The sequence below is a fragment of the Rhincodon typus genome, chromosome 10 (genome assembly GCF_021869965.1).
Source record: "Rhincodon typus isolate 14 chromosome 10, sRhiTyp1.1, whole genome shotgun sequence".
NCBI lineage: Eukaryota > Metazoa > Chordata > Chondrichthyes > Orectolobiformes > Rhincodontidae > Rhincodon > Rhincodon typus.
The window spans coordinates 5154316-5175112 of NC_063341.1; the positions used below are offsets into that span (position 1 = coordinate 5154316).

A 20797-nucleotide genomic window follows, 5' to 3' on the forward strand; every position below is an offset into this window, starting at 1 on the left:
GTTCTAGGTGTGGCTTAACTGGTGTTTAGTACAGTCCTAACATAACCTCCATGTTCTTGTATTCTATAATTTAGCTAATAAAGGATAGCATCGTGTGTGCTTTCTTAAACCGCTTTGTTTGTCTATCCCACTGTATAGGATTTATGAGCATACACTCCACAATATCCATTTTCCTCTACACATATCACTAACCTATTCATTGTGCATTACCTTGCCTTTTTTGCCCTCTCCAACTGCTTTCCCTTGCACTTCTTTGGATTTGCGGCTTATTTGTCAACCTGGCCGGTACGTCTTCCTGTAGCATGCTACTTTTTTCATCACTGTCAGCCATGTGGCCAATTTTTTTTTTAATCATCTGCAAACTTCTTTTCCCAAATCTAACTCATTGACGTGCATTGTGAAAGCAAATGATCCGGCACTGAGCCCTGAAGAATCGAATTGCACACAGCTTTGCAATTGCACAAACAGCTGTCAACCATTACCCTTTGCATTCTTCCACTGAGCCAATTTTAGATTTAAATTGCCATTTTCTCTGATCTCACATAGGCTTTATCTTTTCTGACTAGTCATGTCTGCAGTCTCAGCAGTCGTCTGTATATCTGAAAGTTGCACTACCCTTACTACTGAAGACCAAATCTGCTGGATTAATGGAAACTTCTGGCTATGTGTGCTCTTGTATTCTAGTCCTGTTGAAACGAAAGCTCACATTCCATTTGCCTTCCTAACTGCCAACTGAACCTGCACATTAAGCTTAAGAAAATCTTGAATTAAGACTCCTAAGTCCCTTTGTGCTTCAGATTTTGGAAGCCTTTCCCAATTTAGAAAATAGTCTATGCCCTCTATTCCTATCAAAGTACATAACCTCATACTTCCCCACATTATACTCCATCTGCCACTTCTTTGTCCACTCTCCTAGCCTGTCCAAGTCCTTCTGCAACCTACCTGTACTTCCACCAATCTTTATATCTGTACTGGCTTATTTTCTTTATTTTCTTCTGACTATTCTTTCACCTACTCTTGGAAAACTGTACAAAATCTTTTTGTATTAAGTGGAAGCTGATAATCCAGCACAAGCATGCTCATGTTGGTAGCAGTAAATGCTGTGGCCCATTCTTCTGCAGTGAGATCAAAGGGAACATTGAGGATTACTGTCTTTACAGATGTGCAGAACCCATGAAAGTAAAGATTACTAGTTCCAGGGATAGAACACAACTCCACTGCTGGAAAGGAGCACTATGTGGAGGCAGAGTTGTGCAGGATATTCTAATACATTGGGCAAACTTAAGGGTCATTGTTTTGTAATTATTATAAATATATTATTTTATAATTATATAGATTAATTTAATATCTTCTGTTGTAAATTTAAATCATTGAAAATTTTGTGTGTTGAAAAGCAATATAGCAGTCTAAATAATAGAAGAATCTATGTGACTAATATCATAGAACATAGAATAGCACAAGACAGGAACAGGCCCTTCGGCTCACCACAGCAAATGGATCAAATGTAGACTTGGCGGTCCTGCCACATCCAGTCATAGATGGTGGTGGATAATTAAACAACTCGCTGGAGAAAGAGGCTCCATAAATATCCCAATCCTCATTGATGGAAAAGCATAACACATCAGTGCAAAAGAGTTTGAGCTATAGGACGATGCTGAATGGGCGGGGGCTATTTTCCCTGGAGTGTTGGAGGTTGAGGGGTGACCTTATAGGGCTTTGTAAAATCATGAGGGGTGTGGATAGGGTGAATAGCCAAGGTATTTTTTCCAGGACAGGGGGAGCCCAGATCTAGAGGGCATAGGTTTAAGGTGAGAGGGGAAAGATATAAAAGGGACTAAGGAACAGCTTTTTTACACACGGGGTGATGCGTGTATGGAATGAGCTGCCAGAGGAAGTGGTGGAGGCTGGTACAATTACAACATTGAAAAGGCATCTGGATGGGTACATGAATAGGAAGGGTTTATAGGGATATGGGCCAAATACTGGCAAACAGGACTGGATTTATTTAGGATGTCGAGTCGGCATGGATGAATTGGACTGAAGGGTCTATATCCATGCTGTACATCTCTACGACTGTATGACATCTGTGCCGTTCATTATGCCAATCTAAACTAATCCCATGTGCCTGCACATGGTCTATAATCATCAATTCCCTGCCTGTTAATTTGTCTGTCAAAACCCCTCTTAAACTCTGCTAATGTATCTGCGTATGATTCAGTTGATTAGAAAAACTTTTTAAAAATTGAAAACGGTCCTCGGTGATTTGTTTCTGGCTCCAGGTTAGGGATTATCAACTACAGATTACACTTATTCGGATATATTTGAATAAATCAGATTCTGTTTATGTAAGCTAATTCTTTAAATTGGATGTTAGCAGTTAAAATGTGACATGGCAGGTTGAAAGACAGCTATCTAAATAGATGAGAAGATGATTCAATCCTCCTTAAATTTTCAGCATTTATTATTTCTGATTAAAATGCAAATATATAAATCCACTTCTCCAGAATATGAATTGGGAATACAATAGGGATTTCTCCTTGTACTAGCTACTAAAAGTGCATCTGCTGATTAAACATGTGAATATGCATCTCCCCAGGGGATCCTTGTAAATGTACTTATTGAAGACAACTCTAAAGGAGGAAAAGGAATACTGAATTATTTGAGATTTACATTAGTAAGTATACAGTACATGTTGCATTAGGTTATCTTGTAGCTTAATTTCTCAGTAGGACAAAGTATGGAAAAGGTCAAGAATCTAACTTCTGGCGCAGCAGATAAGGAGACAACTATGAAAAGTGGGGGGTGCAGGCAATGGAGGACTGAGGGTGTTGAGCTTAAATGCCTGCAGTATATGAAACAAGGTAAATGAGCTTGTAGTGCAGATTGAAATTAGTGGATATGGTGTTTTGGGTATCAGAAATGTGGCTGCAAGGGGATCACAAGTGGGAACTAAATATTCAAGAATACACATTCTAATGAAAGGACAAGAAGATGGGCAGATGGGGTGAAGTTGCCTTGTGGTTAAGAAAATAAATTAAGTCGATAGCAAGTTAGAGTTGTTAAGCATAGAATCTGTATGATTAGAGTTGAGGAACTGCCAAGGGGAGAAAAGCCTCAATAGGAGTTATGTACAGGCCTTCTAGCAGTAATCAAGGTGTGGGGAAGAAAATAAATCAGGAGATGGAAAAGGCATTTAAGAAAGGCACTTTTACAATAATCACAGGGGACTTCAATCTGGTCAGACCGCATTTGACATGTTGTGAGCAGTTTTGGACCCCATATCTAAGGAAGGACATGCTGGCTTTGGAGGGGATCCAGAGGAGGTTTACAAGAATGATCCCAAGCATGAAGTGCTTGTCATATGAGGAGTGGTTGAGGACTCTGGGTCTATACTTGATGGAGTTCAGAAGGATGAGGAGGGATCTGATTGAAACTTACTTACTGAGAGGCTCGGGTAGAGTGGACATAGAGAAGATGCTTTCATTGGTTGGAGAGACGAAGGTATGAAGGAATAGCTTCAGAGTGAAGGGGCGACCTTTTGGAGCTGAGTGGAGAAGGAATTTCTTTAGCCAGATGGTGGTTAATCTGCCAGTCTCATTGCTGCAAAAGGCTGTGGAAGCCAATCATTAAGTGTATTCAAGACAGATAGATAGGTTCTTGATTGGTAAGGGGAGCATGGATTAAAGGGAGAAGGCAGAAGAAATGGCCTTGAGAAACATATCAGCCATGATCAAATAGTGGAGCAGACTTGATGGGCCAAATGACCAAAGTATTTTATGGACTTAACGAATATTTTTGTCATAGAGATCAGTGTTCCCAGATGTGCCACAGTTCCTAAATCTCCTCTTGCTTCGAAAGGTAAAGATGAAAATTTTCCTAAATTAACTTGCAAGTGGTTTTACTTCTGTGTGAATTTGCTGATTGTATTTTCTCTTTACCACACATCCCTGCTAAACCATCAATAGCAGGATCTTAAGTTATATCTGGCCTACCCACTTTCAGCCTTTGCCAGAGCCCTCTGTTATTTCATTTTTATTAGTCTCCTAACACTCCTCTTGATTTGAATTCCCACACGCATGCTCAACCAGAATTTTATTCTTGTGCAATCTTATAGTGAATATTGAAAGATTGTTTAACTTTAGGGTAAATCCCAATTAAGCATATTTCTGTCATCGTCTGATATCCATCAATGTACTTCTTTGATTACGAGTTAATATTTGACAATTTGGGCAGCTAAAATAATTTCTGTTGGGAAATGTGCACCTATAGATGTCCATTCCAAATGATAAATAGCTGCAGCTTTAAATTCTTAGGAATTTGCAGTATGGAAGAAAGTTGTGTCCAGGTCCTGAATTTGAGCAAAATAAATAGTTAAGAAATGCATTTTCGTTGGCGAAGTGTACAATGATACAATCACAATACAAACTTGCTCACAAGGTAGTTTACAAGTAATTACAATTCATTTAGATTGTTGACAGCATCACCATTTGTGTGTAATTGCAAGTTGTTTTGATTTTGAGTGAACCTGTATGTGGCATGCCAGTGTTGCTACTTGTGTCATAGAGATGGGATGTAGGGCCCTCATGTTGAAATCTAATTTATGCTGGTTGGAAGATGGGATGGTGTGATGGAGAGGGTTGGGAGAACCAACCAAACCCAACCCAACCCAACTGTCTCTCTGCAAGAGAAGATGGAAAGTAAAGCTGGTGTGTCAATTTAAATTTTGCTTAGTGAATATGTCAGATGACTTAATGAGGCAAGAGAGAGAATGTCCTGTATCAGAATCAAAACTTAATTCCCAATGGATGCATTTATGATTTTGTTATTCATAGTGCACAGGAGAAGTTTTCCCATAATTTTTTTTGGAATATGGTAAGGGAAATAAATTGTACATAGTTGTTTCACTGATCAGGGCACTACAGAGCTATTCAACCTGAATGGTCCCCATGGCACTATTTGTTCTGTATTGAGTTAGCTGTTTCTATCATTTTTTCCAATGAAGATTTGACTTTGGAGTCAAATAGATTAACTGAAGTATTGAATATCCTCCTTTGCCGTGAAGCTCCTAGCCATGTAGTGAGCTTTTTATCTGTATGTATATAAGTTGTATTCTCAATTTAGCAGGAGTAAAATCAGGTCTCCACTTTCAGAAAGACTAACTTGCTTGTCCTTCCCCTATTCTCCTCCCTACCTCCTACCTCCCACCTCCAAAATGAAATCAAAATTCTTGTTAAAGTTATATTTTGATTGATAGAATGCACTCAAGTCCTGTGTTTTCCAGTCTATCCATTTGCTGCTTTTGAAATTAAGAGACTGCGTGTTTTCACAGAGAGTGCAGTCCTTCCAACAACATGACTGCTAAATTCCTTCCGGTATGTGGCGTCAGATTATTTGGAATATGTTGTGAATGTTACATCCAGTAGCCTTAGTAAAGAGTGATTATTTTGCTGAAAGAAATCTGGCATTGACAGAAACTTTTCTTTTTGAGGCAGAGTTCTGTACATCAATGCTTTGATAAAACCGATCATTATTTATCTTTATTTTTGCTTTCAGGTGATGGAGAGTGAAGAGTTCATGTTGTTACCAGCCAATCAACTTATTGATATAATTTCCAGCGATGAGTTGAACGTGCGGAGTGAGGAGCAGGTTTTCAATGCAGTCATGGCGTGGGTCAAATATAGCATTCAAGAGCGACGTCCGCAGCTTCCCCAGGTAGGCATTCTTCGGGTGAAAATCTGAATCCTTGGCCTTCTTTTACTTGGGTTTCAAAAACAAGAATTCCTCATTCTAAATGAAGCATAGAGCCATGTTGCATACTGTGTGACTTGTTTACTTCTGAGCTTTAATAAGAATCCTGCTACTAATCCTCTGTCTTGGACCAGCCATGTATTGGAGTTACTTGCGACTAGAATGTGAGCATGAATTTGAACTGGCCTATTTTAAGCAGAGTGAAAGCTTAAATATTTAAGAAAGCAGTTTCAGGCAAGAAATAAACACTTGTCTTCATATAATGCTTGTCATGATCTTAAGAGGTCCCTATATGTATTGTGAAATAATCTGATGAATAACCTCATCGGCCATAGAGACAACTGGTGTATTAAATTCAGGATAAGTTCACGTCAGTTGGTGGAGCTACAATGTGTGCTCTGAGGAAGAGTCACCGGACTTGAAACGTTACCTGTGCTTTCTTTCCAAAGATGTTGCCAAACTTGCTGAGTTTCTCCAGTAATTTCTGTTTCGTTATTCATTGAGTGTCAGTTGTTCACTTTTTTCCAATAATGTATCTTTGAATCAAGTGCTATTCTCTGCTTGAGAATAGAGACAATTCTCTATTTGAGAATCTTATGGTTTTTTTTAAAAGTAGATGCTTGACTACTAGGCTAATGATAATGCAGTAACATTTGTAACTAACCATTAAGATGTGCAAAATAAGTTGGAATAACTTGATTTCTGATTTTCTTTTTTGGATTGTTCATATGCCTGGCCTCCATTTGGTCATTGTAGTATTGGCAGCATGGGCATGATGTGGCAAAGAGCCTCCTTTGTGCTGTAGGTTTTGATTGAAGCCTTAGTTAGGAATTGAATTTTAGGAAACTGGGGTGAACTTGCAACCTGTGGTACCATGTACCTTTGCCTATTTTATTGAACCATCATCTTGCACCTTCAATATGCCCTAAATATTGCTTGTTTTAATGACTAAACTGAACTGCTTGAGCCTCCTCCTCTGCTGCCAGCAAGAGATAATTGGACATGTTGCACAGGTGATTTTTTTTTACCCTAGTTGGGCAAATATGTAATTGGGGATGCTAAGCTCTGATCATCATGTAGATATGTAATTGTGGATACTTTCAAAATCTTAAACTGGTTGAGAGCCTACTATTTTTAACACTTTCTTTTATGGGTTAACTCAGTTCTGCATGCTTACTGTTACTGTTACAGTTACCTACATTGTGGGTTTATTTTCCCTGTCAAGCTTTCAGAGAAAGATTTTACACGGATGTCAAAAATTTTTTTTGTTTAGATTCTAGGATGCAGTCTCAATGTCACATTAGTCGACACCAAAATGTCGAGTGGACTTTCCCTCAGTCTGGGGTGCAGTGTCGTATAGCACCAGCTAAAGAAGTAATGACACCTTTTCAAAAAGTAGAAGACTAAAGTCTTACTGACAGCAGTTTAGATCGATTGATTTGTTTGATGTACGTTTGATGACTTGTTTGTTTATTGGGTATTCAGTTAAGATAGTAATAGGGAGTCATGAGAGATTTTCTGCAGTCCTTACCTGGTCTGGCCTACATGTGACTGCAGACCCACAGCAACGTGGTTGACTCTTAACTGCCCTCTGGGCAATTAGGGATGGGCAAGAAATGCTGGCCTAGCCAGTGATGCCTTCATCCCATGAATGAAACGAAAGAAGATGGATGTGATGGTCCCTGTTTGACACATTCCCACTGTGACCACCGTTTATATTGGAAACTCAGCAGCATTGAGAGCTACAAATAAGAACTCGGCTCTAAAACTCTGTGTGTTGAGCGTTCATTACGTAATGCTGAAGTGTAAATCAGTTCTTAAAGTAAGTTATCATCAATATATTTATTTGGATCAATAGTTCCCAATATAATCTTGATTGCTTTCCTCTCATTAGGTATTACAACATGTTCGCCTGCCACTGCTCAGTCCCAAGTTTCTGGTGGGTACAGTTGGTTCTGACCCCCTCATCAAGAGTGATGAGGAGTGCAGGTATGATCCTTTTTGTTTATGCTCACCTGCATGTAACCCTTAATGCAGCATGATTTTACAGATACTGCTCATATCTGGTAATCTTTAAACAGCTTCAGATACATTTAGACATCCACATTGCAAGTCTTCACTTCAGCATGTACAATTTATTTTTGTTTTTAAATTCCAAGTTGGCGAATGAAGATTTGCTGAAAGATTCAAAAAAGTATTTTGTTGTTTAACTTGTTCCTTAAAAGTCTCAGATATACAGCTTGTCTGCAAACAGCAAATGTTGAGTCACTGTTTCAGCAGCTGTTTCCCAGAACAGTGTAAAGGTCAGATGAGTGGCAAAACTGATTGTGTGGTTGCTGATGGCTGACAGCAGAATTGACAGAAGCAGAGTGCCACTCTACTGAGATTTGGCTGTGACCTGCTGACTCTGCAAAATAAGTTTTTAAGTACAGATTCACATGGGGAGGCTATAGACTAGTGGTATTACTGCTAGACTGTGAATCCAGAGAGGGGAGCAGTGTTCTGGGGACCATGGTTTGAGTCCATATGGCAGATGGTGGAGTTTAAATTCAATAAAAATCTGAATGTAAAGGTTGAATGATGACTATGAAACAATTGTCAATTGTCAGGCAAGTCTCATCTGATTTACAAGCATACCTTCAGGAAAGGAACTGCTGTCCTTAACCAGTCTAGCCTACATGTGATTCCAGATCGAAAATCGTAGAATGTAGGAACGTAGAACAATACAGCACAGTACAGGCCCTTCGGCCCACGATGTTGTGCTGAACTTTTACCGAAAACCTAATGTCTATCTAACCTCCACCCCTACCTTATACTATTCATCTATATGTCTATCTAATAGCCGCTTAAATGCCCCTAATGAGGCCGACTCCACTACCCTCTCCGGCAATGCATTCCACACCCCTACCACTCTCTGAGTAAAGAACCTACCACTGACGTCTCCCCTATATCTACCTCCACTCACTTTAAAACTATGCCCCCTCGTAATACCTACCTCCACCCGAGGAAAAAGTCTCCGGCTGTCTACTGTATCTATATCTCTGATCATTTTGTACACCTCTATCAAGTCACCTCTCATCCTTTGTCGTTCTAAAGAGAAAAGCCCTAGCTCTCTCAACTTTTCCTTGTAAGGCCTTCCCTCCATTCCAGGCAATATCCTGGTAAATCTCCTGTGCACCTTTTCCAACACTTCCACATCTTTCCTGTAATGAGGCGACCAGAACTGGACACAATACTCCAGACGTAGCCGAACCAGGCTTTTGTATAGCTGGAGCATAACTTCACGGCTCTTGAACTCAATCCCTCTATTAATGAAAGCTAACACACCATATGCCTTCTTAACAACTCTATCCACCTGGGTGGCAGCTTTCAGGGAACTGTGGACATGAACCCCGAGATCCCTCTGCTCCTCCACACTGCCAAGAATCTTTCCGTTAACCCTGTATTCTGCTTTCAAATTTGTCCTTCCCAAATGAATCACCTCACACTTGTCAGGGTTAAACTCCATCTGCTACTTCTCAGCCCAGCTCTGCATCCTATCGATGTCTCTTTGTAACCTAGAACAGCCCTCTCCACTATCCACAAGTGGACCCACCTTTGTATCGTCCGCGAACTTACTAATCTACCCTTCCATTCCTTCATCCAAATCATTTACAAAAATCACAAATAGAAGAGGACCCAGAACAGATCCTTCTGGTACACCACTCGTAACTGAGCACTAAGTTGAATATTTTCCGTCCACTACCACCCTTTGTCTTCTAAGGGTCAGCCCATTCTGAATCCAATCTGCCACATTTCCCCCTATCCCATGCCTCCTTACTTTCTGCATGAGCCTACCATGGGGAACCTTATCTAACGCCTTACTTAAATCCATGTATACCACATCCACTGCTCTACCTTCATCCATGGTCACCTCTTCAAAGAATTCAGTAAGGTTTGTGAGGCATGATCTACTCCTCACAAATCCATGCTGACTATCACGAATCAAACTGTGCCTATCCAAGTGATCATAAATCCTAATTTGGTTGACTTTTAACTGCTCTCTGGGCAGTTAGGGATGAGCAGTAAATGCTAGCCTGATCAGTGATGCCTACATCCTGTGAATGAATTGGGGGGAGAAAAAAAGAAAAAATAATTTTGGGCTTCCATTTCCCCATCCTGCTTTCTACATTTCAAACAGCTGAGTTAGAAAGAGAAGTGTCGAGGAAGGAGAGAGGAAATTATAAGCTAATTATTATCATGCTGTGATCTTCATGTACCTCTTGTGAACAGCAGTTTGAGAGCAGGCGTCCTGCCTGTCCTCATGCAAATGAACCTGAAAAGGGATTTATTTTACAGGGGAGGCTATGCAATTCTCATGTAATGCATTCTACTGGAATGAATATTATCAATGTCTCGGTCAGTGAAGGTTAGGGTACAACAAGACGAACTAATGTTACATAGTAGTTAAAATAACCACTTCTTACAAGCACAGTGGTATTAATAACACTGCTGAATTGAAAGAATGATTTCTTTCAAGCGCATTGCTACTGCTTGTCAGTACTTAACACCTTGTCCAATGGGGAGCACTGTACATCAGCGAAATTTAATACTGATCCTGACTGACAGCTAATGATTGTAAATTCAAAATCTCCTAAAATGGTAATTTTTTGATGTTAGATTTTCAAAACCTTTATCCACATTGCCTGGTTTTGAGTGGTTTACTACCTAAATATATCTAAGGTAAAATTTAATTATTTATAAGTAAATCTCTGGCCAATTCATTCTGATAACCTAATAATAGCTTTCCCTTTAATAGTATGATATGTTTGTCAGGCAATTGCAGTAGCAACCTTGGCATTGCTCACAATGTCAAAAGATATGTTCAGCCCCGATCAGAAATAGTATGAGCCTTGGAGAACATGAGTGTTTTATGCAAAAGATAGAGACTATTCTTTTATTTTTACTATTGAAAGGAAGATATGTGTCTCTCTAATGGACATGGTTAGATTATTATTGCATTTCAATGATGATCCTTTTTTTTTCTGTTGACTTGGTTGTGGGAGAAAAATAATCCAGCTTCACTTTTTGAAAGTGTACGTGTTCAAAATTGATCTCACACCAGCTGAATTTTATTATTTTCATTGGCTTTCAGCTGAAAGCTATTCTTGTGCATATTTGACTGTAACCTCTGTATACGAAAAGCTTGTTAGCTTTTTATTGTCCGAAAGCAGGTGATTTCCTCGTCTCCGATACTAGATTCATTGCAATAAATTACTGTCTACTGACTTTCCTTTAGTATAGTTATGGCAGTTAATTTGGCTTTCTTGAATTCTTGTCGTAGAAGTGTTTAAATTGTCAGCCTTACATCTTCCAAAGGTATATATCACAATGCTGCCATGCGAGATTTTACAAGGAGCAATTTAGAAATGCCTATCAACACAAATGAAGTGAATACCATTATTTTGTTCATCACGGCTAAAACTACCACCAACTTCAAAGCTAAATTTTCATTTAAATATTCTGAAAGTTGACTAAGCTAGGATATAAGGAACTTGTGTTGCGTGCTATTAATTGTTAAATATAATGAATTATGCTCATTTCAGGTTTTTAGAACTTCAGTTTACTGAAATATGACTTCTTGTTTTAAAATTACTTTTGGGATGAGTGCAGCCTATCTTGGCTATACTGCATCCTAGCCTTGAACCGTTGCCAGCCTTGTATCTCCTCGTACATCCTTTGGTTAAGTGACATGGCCTTTTTTATATCACTGCTTCATTTCAACCTTTCTTTGAAGCTCATCTTTGTGAATAGATTATAGACTTCAGCTAAGAGCCAATATCAGTTTTAAATCCTACTTCTCTCTATGTTTTTGGAAATCTTCTTCAATCCACCTTTTAATCCAGATTTCATTCTATTTGCTCAATTTATTTTCTCTTCCTTTGCACTCACCACCACCCCACAAACCAACAAAGTATAACATTCAGTCCCATCTGTTCTTACAAATTTTCTGTCCTCCTCTCTCATGAAATCATTCCCCTGTTAATATCACTGTATATGTTGCGCTATGGGCATTGTATTATAGTTGTGTGTAAATGCTTCAGACACAATTTTCAATTTAGAATAGAATGAATAAAATCCCTATAGTATGGAAACAGGCCATTCGGCCCTGTGGAATGTCCCTTCTGCAGTATTTAGAAAATCAGGGATACTTCCAGTATCTATGGTGACTACCCATGCAGAAAGTGTGTTCAGCTGCAACTCCTGATTATCTGCATGGAATACCTAGAGGTGTGGGTGGACTCACTATGGAGCATTTATGAGGCTGAGAATGTCCTGGATAGCAAATTTAGTCACACCACCAATAAGGGCTACACAGACAAAGAAGAGTTGGGTGACCGCCAGGAAGATGAACAAACGTGTCCGCTGTGCCCATTCCCCTCTCAAACACTTTGGATACTATTGGGGGTGGGGGAGAGAGGGAGTGGGGGAGTGGGGGAGTGGGGTTGGCGCCTCAGGGGAAAACAACAGCAGCAGCCAGATCAGTACCACATGACTGGTACTGTTATACAGCAGGGAGGGTTGCAGTGATAGGGAACTCACAGTCAGAGACATGGGTGTTTCTGTGGCCGCAAGTGAGACTCCAGGATGGTGTATTGCCTCCCTGGTGCCAGGGTCAAGGATGTCTCTGAGTGGGCACAGGATATTCTGAAGGGAAATGGCAAGCAGCCAGAGGTTGTGATCCATATTGGTACCAATGACATAGGCAGAAAGAGAGATGAGGCCCTGCAAAGGTAGTTTAGGGAGTTAAGTAGGAAGTTGAAATGCAGAACCTCTAGTTATGTAATCTCAGAATTACTTCCTGTGCCATGTGCCAGTGAGGTTAGGAGTAGGAAGGTAGAATAGTTGATCACATAGCTAAAGCACTAGTGCAGAGGGAGGGCTTCAAGTAAGTGAATTATTGGGATGTCTTCCGGCGCTGGTGGGATCTGTAGAAAAAGGACGGTTGCACCTAAACTAGAGGGGCACCAATATCCTGGCAGGGAGGTTTGCTAGTGGCAGTTGGGAGATTTAAACTATGGTGGCAGGGGGGCAGGAAGCAGAGCACTGGGTCAGCAAATAAAATGACCAAAGAGAAATCAGAGTCTAAGGCAAGTAACACTAACAGGAAGAACCAACAGGGAGAGGTTTCTGAACACTGCAGGACTTGCAGTCTGAAGTGTATTTATTTTTATGACCGGTAAGGCAGATAAGTTTAGAGTTTAGATTAATACATATAACTATAATGTTGTAGCTATTACAGACTTGGTTGAGAACGGGACAAGACTGGCAGCTTAACGTTCTGGGATTTTGATATTTTAGGCAAGAGAGAGAGGGATGTGAAAGAGATGGAGGAGTTGAGTTACCAATTAGGGAGAATATCACAGTTATACTGAGGGAAGACATCTTGAAGGACTTATCCAGCAAGGCCATATGGGTAGAGCTCAGGAATAGGAAGAGTGCAGTCATTTTGATATGATTGTACTACAGGCCTCCCAAAAGCCACTGGGTGATAGAGAAACAGATATGTGGACAGATTATGAAAAAATATCAAAAACAATAGGGTTGTTGTGGTGTGTGATTTTAACTTGCTCTATATTGACTGGGACTCGCTTAGTGCCAGGGGCTTTGATGGGGTGGAATTTGTTAGATGTGTCCAGGATGTTTATTTCTGAAACAATATGCAAATAATCCAACTAGGGAAGGGGCCCATACCAGATCTGAGAATGAGCCCAGCTAGGTGATTGAAGTTTCAGTGGAGGAGCGTTTCAGGAACAGTGACCATAATTCTGTAATTTTTAACTTGCCTATGGACAAGGATAAGTGTAGCCCTCAGGTGGAAGTAATAAATTGGGAGAAGGTTAACTACAAAAATATTAGGCAGGAACTGAGGAATGTAGATTGGGTGTGGCTTTTTGAGGGTAAATCCACATCTAGCATTTGGGAATCTCTTAAAGGCTGCTTAATTAGAGTTCAGGGCCAGCATGTTCCTGTGAAAATGAAAGGTAACGATGGCAAGACTTAGGAACCTTGGATGACAGGAGATATTGAGAGTTTAGTCAAAACAAAAAAGGAGGCATACACAAGGTTTAAGAAACAAGACAGACAGAGCCCAAGAAGAATACAGAGATGGAAGAAAAGAACTCAAACAAGGAATAAGGAGGGCTGAAAGGGACAATGCAATGTCTTTGGCAAACAGGATTAAGCAAAATCCCAAGGCATTTTATGCATGTGTAAGCAGCAAGAGGGTAACTAGGGAAATGGTAGGTCCACTCAAGGACAAAGGAGAGAATATATGTGTGGAGCTGGAGGAAGTGGGTGAGGTCCTTAATGAATACTTTGCATTGGCAGTCACAATGGGAAAAAAACATGGTGGATGGTGAGTTTCAGGAAGGGTATGTTGATGTTCTGAGGCATGCCAACATTTTAAAAAACAAAGGTGTTGGGTGAAATAACTCCACAGAGGCTGGTATCCTGTCACCAAGTCACCCTTTGTTTACATGTATAAAGTCTTTGACACTATTTCAGCTTCCTCAGAGCCAGCTCTGAGTGACAGGATGTCTGGCACTTCTGTTTTTATCTGTCAGCCTGATTGGGGCTGTTAATCTGATCCAATCAGGGAACTCGTATTCTGTGAGATCCACCTGGCTGACCTTTATACAATCACTACATTGGGTATTTTAAAAAGCATTAAGATAGACAAGACCCCAGGAATAATGCGATCTATCCCAAAATGCTGAGGCAGACGGATTAGGACATTGCTGAGGCCTTGGATGAAATTTTTTGTCCTCTTTAGTCACAGGAGAGGTTAATATACCCAAAACCAGCAAAGCTGGGGTAATATACAAAATACCATGCAAGGACTGTGAGAAATACCACATAGGCCAAACTGGAAGAAAATTAACTATACGATACATGAACACCAATCAGCTACCAAGAGACACGACCAATTCTCACTTACCTCACTACACACAGTCAACGAGGGACACCAATTTGACTGGGACAACACATTCATAATTGCACAAGCCAAACAGAGATATGCCAGGGAATTCCTGGAGCCTGGTATACCAACTTGAACTCCATCAACAAACACAGTGAATTAGACCCTGTGTACAAATCACTGAGAAACAAAACTGGAACTAATATCAACCACCTCAGCAAACTGAGGCATATAACTAACAAGCGAGACAGAACACCGATGCTTCACCGGAGGTGCACTGACTATGTTACCTACCAGCTTAGGCCTGTTCTCATTAGAATTTAGAAGAATCAGAGGCAAGCTTATTGAAAGACACAAGATTCTTAGGGGACTTGACGGTGTAGATGTAACAAAGTTGTTTCCCATTGTGGGAGAGTCTACAACCAGAGGGCATAATCTCAGAATAAGGCGTCACACATCTGAGATTGAGATGAAGAGAAATTTCTATTTTCAGAGGGTAGTGAATTTGTGAAATTCGTTTCTGCAGAGATCTATTGATGCTGGGTTGTTAAGTATACTCAAAGCTGAGACAGACAGATTTTTAATCAGTAAGGGAATCAAGGGTTATGAGGAGAAGGCGGGAAAGTGGAGTTGAGAATTCAGATCAGCTATAATCTCACTGAATGGTGGAACAGACTCAATGGGCTTCTACTCCTACGTCTTACGGTCTTATGAACTTTCACAGGTTTAAGGTGATATAGGTTCATCCTCTGAGAGGTATGTGTTAAATAACCAGCTAACCATGCTTTCCTTTAAACAAAGGACCGTGCATCAATATTCAAATTCTGAGTTTGCATGTTTGTCTATTATTTATGCTGTTGTCTCTCTAAGCCCATCTTGTCCATGAGATTCACCTCCTGCTCCCTCGATCCTATTTGGAACAAACTACCGTCCTTCCAGCTTCCGTGCCTGGACTGCAAGATAGCCAATTTACACTCACATTCTTCGAATCTCATGTCATTAATCCTTTCTTAGAAGAAAAAACCCTCCCTTAATACCTCTATCCTTGCCACCTGATCTCCAAACTTCGTTCCCATTCAAAGTGTTTGAACGTGCTATCACCTCTTAAAATCCTTTTCTTAATCCCTCTTTTCGATTTCCAGGCTTGCTTACAGTACTAAAACAACTTGTATCAAGGTCATAGCTGATTTTGTTTATGACTACCATTATAATAAACTAGCCTTGGTCATTATTCTTGACCTATCTGAAGTCTTTGGCATTGTTGATCATTCTGTGCTCCTCAAATGATTTTCTCCATTCTCCACTTTAGTATATGGCTCTTGCTTGGATCCGTTCTTACCTATTGAATTGTAGCCGAAGTATCAAATGCAATGGCTTATCTTCTTGCTACTGTATGTTTATGTCTAGAGTCCTCAAGTATTAATCATGACCCCGTCTTCTTTCACATCAAGGTCAACCCTCTGCGGCATCCCACTGCTGTATATTTATAGATGGAGTCCCGAAGGATGACTTCTGACCTCCTCTTATTTTGCATAAATTCTACCCCACTGTGGTAGGAAAACACGACATCATGTTCCACGTGTATGCTGACAGCTGTATCCCTCCAGTGCTTCTCTGCAGCACTCCACCATCTCCAATTTATCACTCTTCTTGTCCAACATCTAATATTAGACGTGTAGAAATTCCTTCTTTCTAATTATAAGAAGTACAGTTGAAGCCAATTTCTTTGATCCCCAACAGAAACTCTGAAACTTGGTCACTGACTCTACCCTTTACAATTTTTTGAACTGAGCTAGACTATTTATAACCATGGTACTGAGTTTGATCCCAAGATGAGCTTCCAACCACACATTGATTCCACCTCACAGATTGCCTACCTTTACCTTGGTAACATCATTACACTCATCAGTTGTAGAATCCATTGTTTGTGCCTTTGTTAGCTCTAGATTTTGCTCTTGAAGTGCTGTCCTGGCTTACCCCCATCTTTGATCCATATGAAATTGTGCCCATCCAAAGCTCTCATGCTTGCTAATCTTATTCTGTTGATCTCCATCCACTTCAACTCTTATTCCCCTTCAGCTCTCTTGCTGCTGTTCCAAAATGGTTATCAGCCTGTCAGTGCTTCAGTGCTTTTTTTTTGTCTTCTTTATTCATTCATGGGATGAGGGTGTTGCTGGCTAGGCAGCGTTTATTGCCCATCCCTAATTGCTTAGAGGGTAGTTAAGAGTCAACCACATTGTTGTGGGTCTGGAGTCACACATAGGCCAGACCGGGTAAGGGTGGCAGTTACGTTCCCTAAAGGACATTAGTGAACCAGATGGGTTTTTCCCGAATATTGACAATGGATTCATGGTCATCATTAAACTCTTAATTCCAGACATGTATTGAATTCAGATTCCACCATCTGCCATGGTGGGATTTGAACCCAGGTCCCCAGAACATTAACTGGGTCTCTGGATTAATAGTCCAGTGATCATCACCTCCCCTAATGTTAAAGATGTTAAAGACATCCTTGTCATTATCAAGGCCCTACATGGATTTGTATCTCCCGATCTCTGTAACTTCCTCTAGCTTGTTTTAACTTAAATTGTGTGAAATTCTATGCAAGAGGTAGATATTAACTGGGCATTTGCTTGAGCCTTCACGAATAGACACAGACTAAAATTGTGAGTGTTCATTTAGGAGGTGTATGTTTATTATGTGTCACTCTGTAAATAAATAACAAAATGTTAAAAACTTAGCTCTAGTCCTACACTTCACCACATGGCTTTCTGAAATAGGACACAGCATGGGAGTCCTTCATGATATCAAAGATTATCCAATACTTGCCCCATGCACATCTGATTTCCAATTGGTAAACAATTGGCTGCTGTGCTTTTAACTGTCTTGGCCCTAGACTTGGGAATTTGCTCTGTTAAATCCTTCACTTCTCCACTGTGCTTTCCTTTTTTAAGATGAGCCTTAAAACTTCTGGTGATCTGTTGTGATTAAGTGTTGTTAAAGTAAAGGCACTATAATTGCAAGTTGTTATCTGTTAGCATAGAAATGTTTTAATTTTTGTGTTGTATTCACACAGAGACCTTGTGGATGAAGCCAAAAATTATTTGCTTTTACCACAAGAACGACCCCTAATGCAAGGTCCAAGGACAAGACCTCGTAAGCCTATCCGATGTGGTGAGGTTTTATTTGCAGGTTGGTAATCCTGTGTAATATTTGACTTGTAATTATAATATTAGTTACTTTTAAAAGTCCACCTAATACATTACAAATGCTACGTGTAATATTTGGTATTTTTCTATTTTTATGTTACTTTATTAAGTTTGAGTGTGATACAGTTCATTCTCAAAATAGGGTCTTAAGTCTAAACAAGGGAAGAAAACTATGAAGGCAAGTTGGGCAAGTTGAATTTGGGAATTGGGAAAATGCACAAAAAGATTTGGTTGACAGATAATGTCTACTATCTAAAGAAATGACTTGATTGAGTTTTTTGAAGAGGTGACAAAGAAGATTGATGAAGGCAAAGCGGCAGACGTTGTCTATATGAACTTCAGCAAAGCATGCACCAAGATTTTGCATGGTAGACTGGTTAGTAAGGTTAGATCACATGGGATCCAGGGGGCTAGCCAATTGGATACAAAATTGGCTTAAAGGTAGGCGACAGAGGGTGGTGTTAGATGGTTGCTTTTTAGACGAGAGGCCTGTGACCAGCAGTGTGCCACAAGGAATGGTGCTGGGTCCACTGCTTTTTGTCATTTATATAAATATTTGGATGTCAATATAGAAAGCATGGTTAATAAGTTTGCAGCTGACACCAAAATAAGTGGTGTTGTGGACAGTGAAAAAGATTATCTCCAGAGTACAATGTGACCTAGATCAGGTGGGCCAATGGGCTGAGGAGTGGCAGGTGGAGTTTAATTTAGATAAATGTGAGATGTTGCCTTTGAGTAAGGCAAACCAGGGCAGGACTTATACAGTTAATGGTGGGGCCCTGGGGAGTGTTGTTAAACAAAGAGACCTGGGGGTGCAAATGCATTGTTCCTTGAAAGTAGAGTTGCAGGTAGACAGCACGGTAAAGAAGGCGTTTCGCACGCTTGTCTTCATTGGTCAGAACATTGAGTATAAGAGTTGAGACGTCATGTTGAGGCTGTACAGGACATTGGAGCGGCCATTTTTAGAATACTGTGTACAATTCTGGTCTACAATTCTTCTCTGGGAAGGATGCTACAAATCCCCATATACATTCCACTACGAAGGAAAACCGGAAGTGAGGCAATCCATCTCAACGGACTCCAGAGTTTAAAAACCAGGCGGGAAAATACACCAACACTTCATTGGAGGCTGCACTGAGGATGTTACCCAGCATGGTAACGAAGCGTCTGCGGAACAAGAAACCAGCTCAGTGAGCCAACCAACCTCAACACCCACAACCCGAGCTACAAATCTACTCCAAAACCTTAAAGAATGTTGTTAAATTTGGGTAGGTGTAAAAGAGATTAACAAGGATGTTGCTGGGACTGGAGAGTTTGAGTTATAGGGAGAGGCTGAGTAGGGTCGGGCGTTTTCACTGGAGCATCGGAGGGTGAGGGATGCCCTTATGGAAGTTTATAAAATCGTGAGGGGCATGGAGATGGTGAACAGCCAAGGTCTTTTTCCTAGGGTGGGGGAGGCCAAAACTAAAGGGCATAGGTTTAAGGAGGGTGGGGAAAGATTTAAAAAGGATCTGAGGGATAACTTTTTCACACACAGGGTGATGTGGGTTTTGAACGAGCTTTCAGAGGAAGTGGTGGAGGCGGGTACAATTATAACATTTAGAAGGCACCTGGATGGATTTATGAATGGGAAGGGTTTAGAGGGATATGGGCCAAGTGCTGGCAAATGGGACTAGGTCAGATTGGGATGTCTGGTCAGCATGGACAAGTTGGACCGAAGAGTCTGTTCCTGTGCTACATAACTCTGTAAGTACTACTAGTCTATAACAAGTAAATATTCTTCTAAGACACAGACACCCAGTGTTGATGGTTAAATCAACAAGGCTAACAAAGTAGGTTAGAGGTTGTGTTAGATCAAAGGAATAGGCTCATACCTTTGACATAAAGATGTTAAGCCTCAGAATTGGAAGGTAATTTGAAGGAAGGATGACTAAGAAACTGATAGAGAAAGGGAAAAGAGAATGCGTGCAAGCTGGAAACATAAAGGTGGATTGTAAAACCTTCTTTAGGTCTGTAGAAAGAGAAAAAAGTGGATAGGGAAAATGTGGGTGCACTGTATGGAGACAGAATTTATAATGGAGAATGGACGAATGTTGGAGAAAATCGACCATTATGTTGTGTCTGTCTTCATGGTAGAACATTCAGAAAATCTTCCAGAATACCAGGATGCCAAAGAAACTGTGAAACTGAGGAACCGCAAGAAATTAAAATGAGTAAAGAAATAGTGCTTACAAAGTTTAATTGAATCGAACATTGAAAAATCCTCTGGACCAGATAACCTATATTTCAAGACTGTTTAGGGTGATGGCTGTAGAGATAGGTGCAATGGTGATTATCTTTCAAAATTATATAGATTCTAGAAAGGTTCCTACAGACTAGAAAATAGCAAATGCAACCCCACTATTTACAAATGGAGGGAGAGGAAGAATGGAGAACTTCAGACCTGTATGACTGAAGGAAGATGTTAGAATATGATGTGTGGATGAATTGTAGTTTCCAAATTTACTGATGACACAATACTAGTTGGGAATTTATGAGGAATTTGCAAAGAGGTGTCGAGCAAACTAGGACATATATACAAGAATATATCGGAATGTGTGTGAATCTTGCGTGTGTGAATCAATATGAATTTATCCACTGAACTCAACAAGACATTGTTTATTGGTGTGTGGTAGGGAATTGTTGATGTCCAAAATGACCTGAATGTCTTTGTTCATGAGTTGCAAAAAGCTAGCAAACAGTAGGAAGGTATATGATATGTGGGCCTTAATTACGAAGGGCTTTGAGTTCATGAATAAAGAAGTCTTTCTGAAGTTGTGTAGTCCAATAATGAGACTGTACCTGGTGTACAAGTTTTTGGCCTCCGTTTCAAAGAAGGGTT

The 20797-nt window shown here is 40.2% G+C and overlaps 1 protein-coding gene across 8 annotated transcripts in view; it reads left to right on the top strand.

Annotated features, from left to right (window-relative positions):
- Positions 1–20797, top strand: part of klhl20 (kelch-like family member 20) — a 78600-nt gene that overhangs the window by 33992 nt on the left and 23811 nt on the right. For all 8 annotated transcript variants that reach the window (XM_048602260.1, XM_048602257.1, XM_048602261.1 and 5 more), the window contains 3 exons: positions 5554–5712; positions 7643–7737; positions 17784–17899. In XM_048602260.1, coding sequence (XP_048458217.1) covers positions 5554–5712; positions 7643–7737; positions 17784–17899 — 370 coding nt within the window. The remainder of the gene's footprint in view (positions 1–5553; positions 5713–7642; positions 7738–17783; positions 17900–20797) is intronic.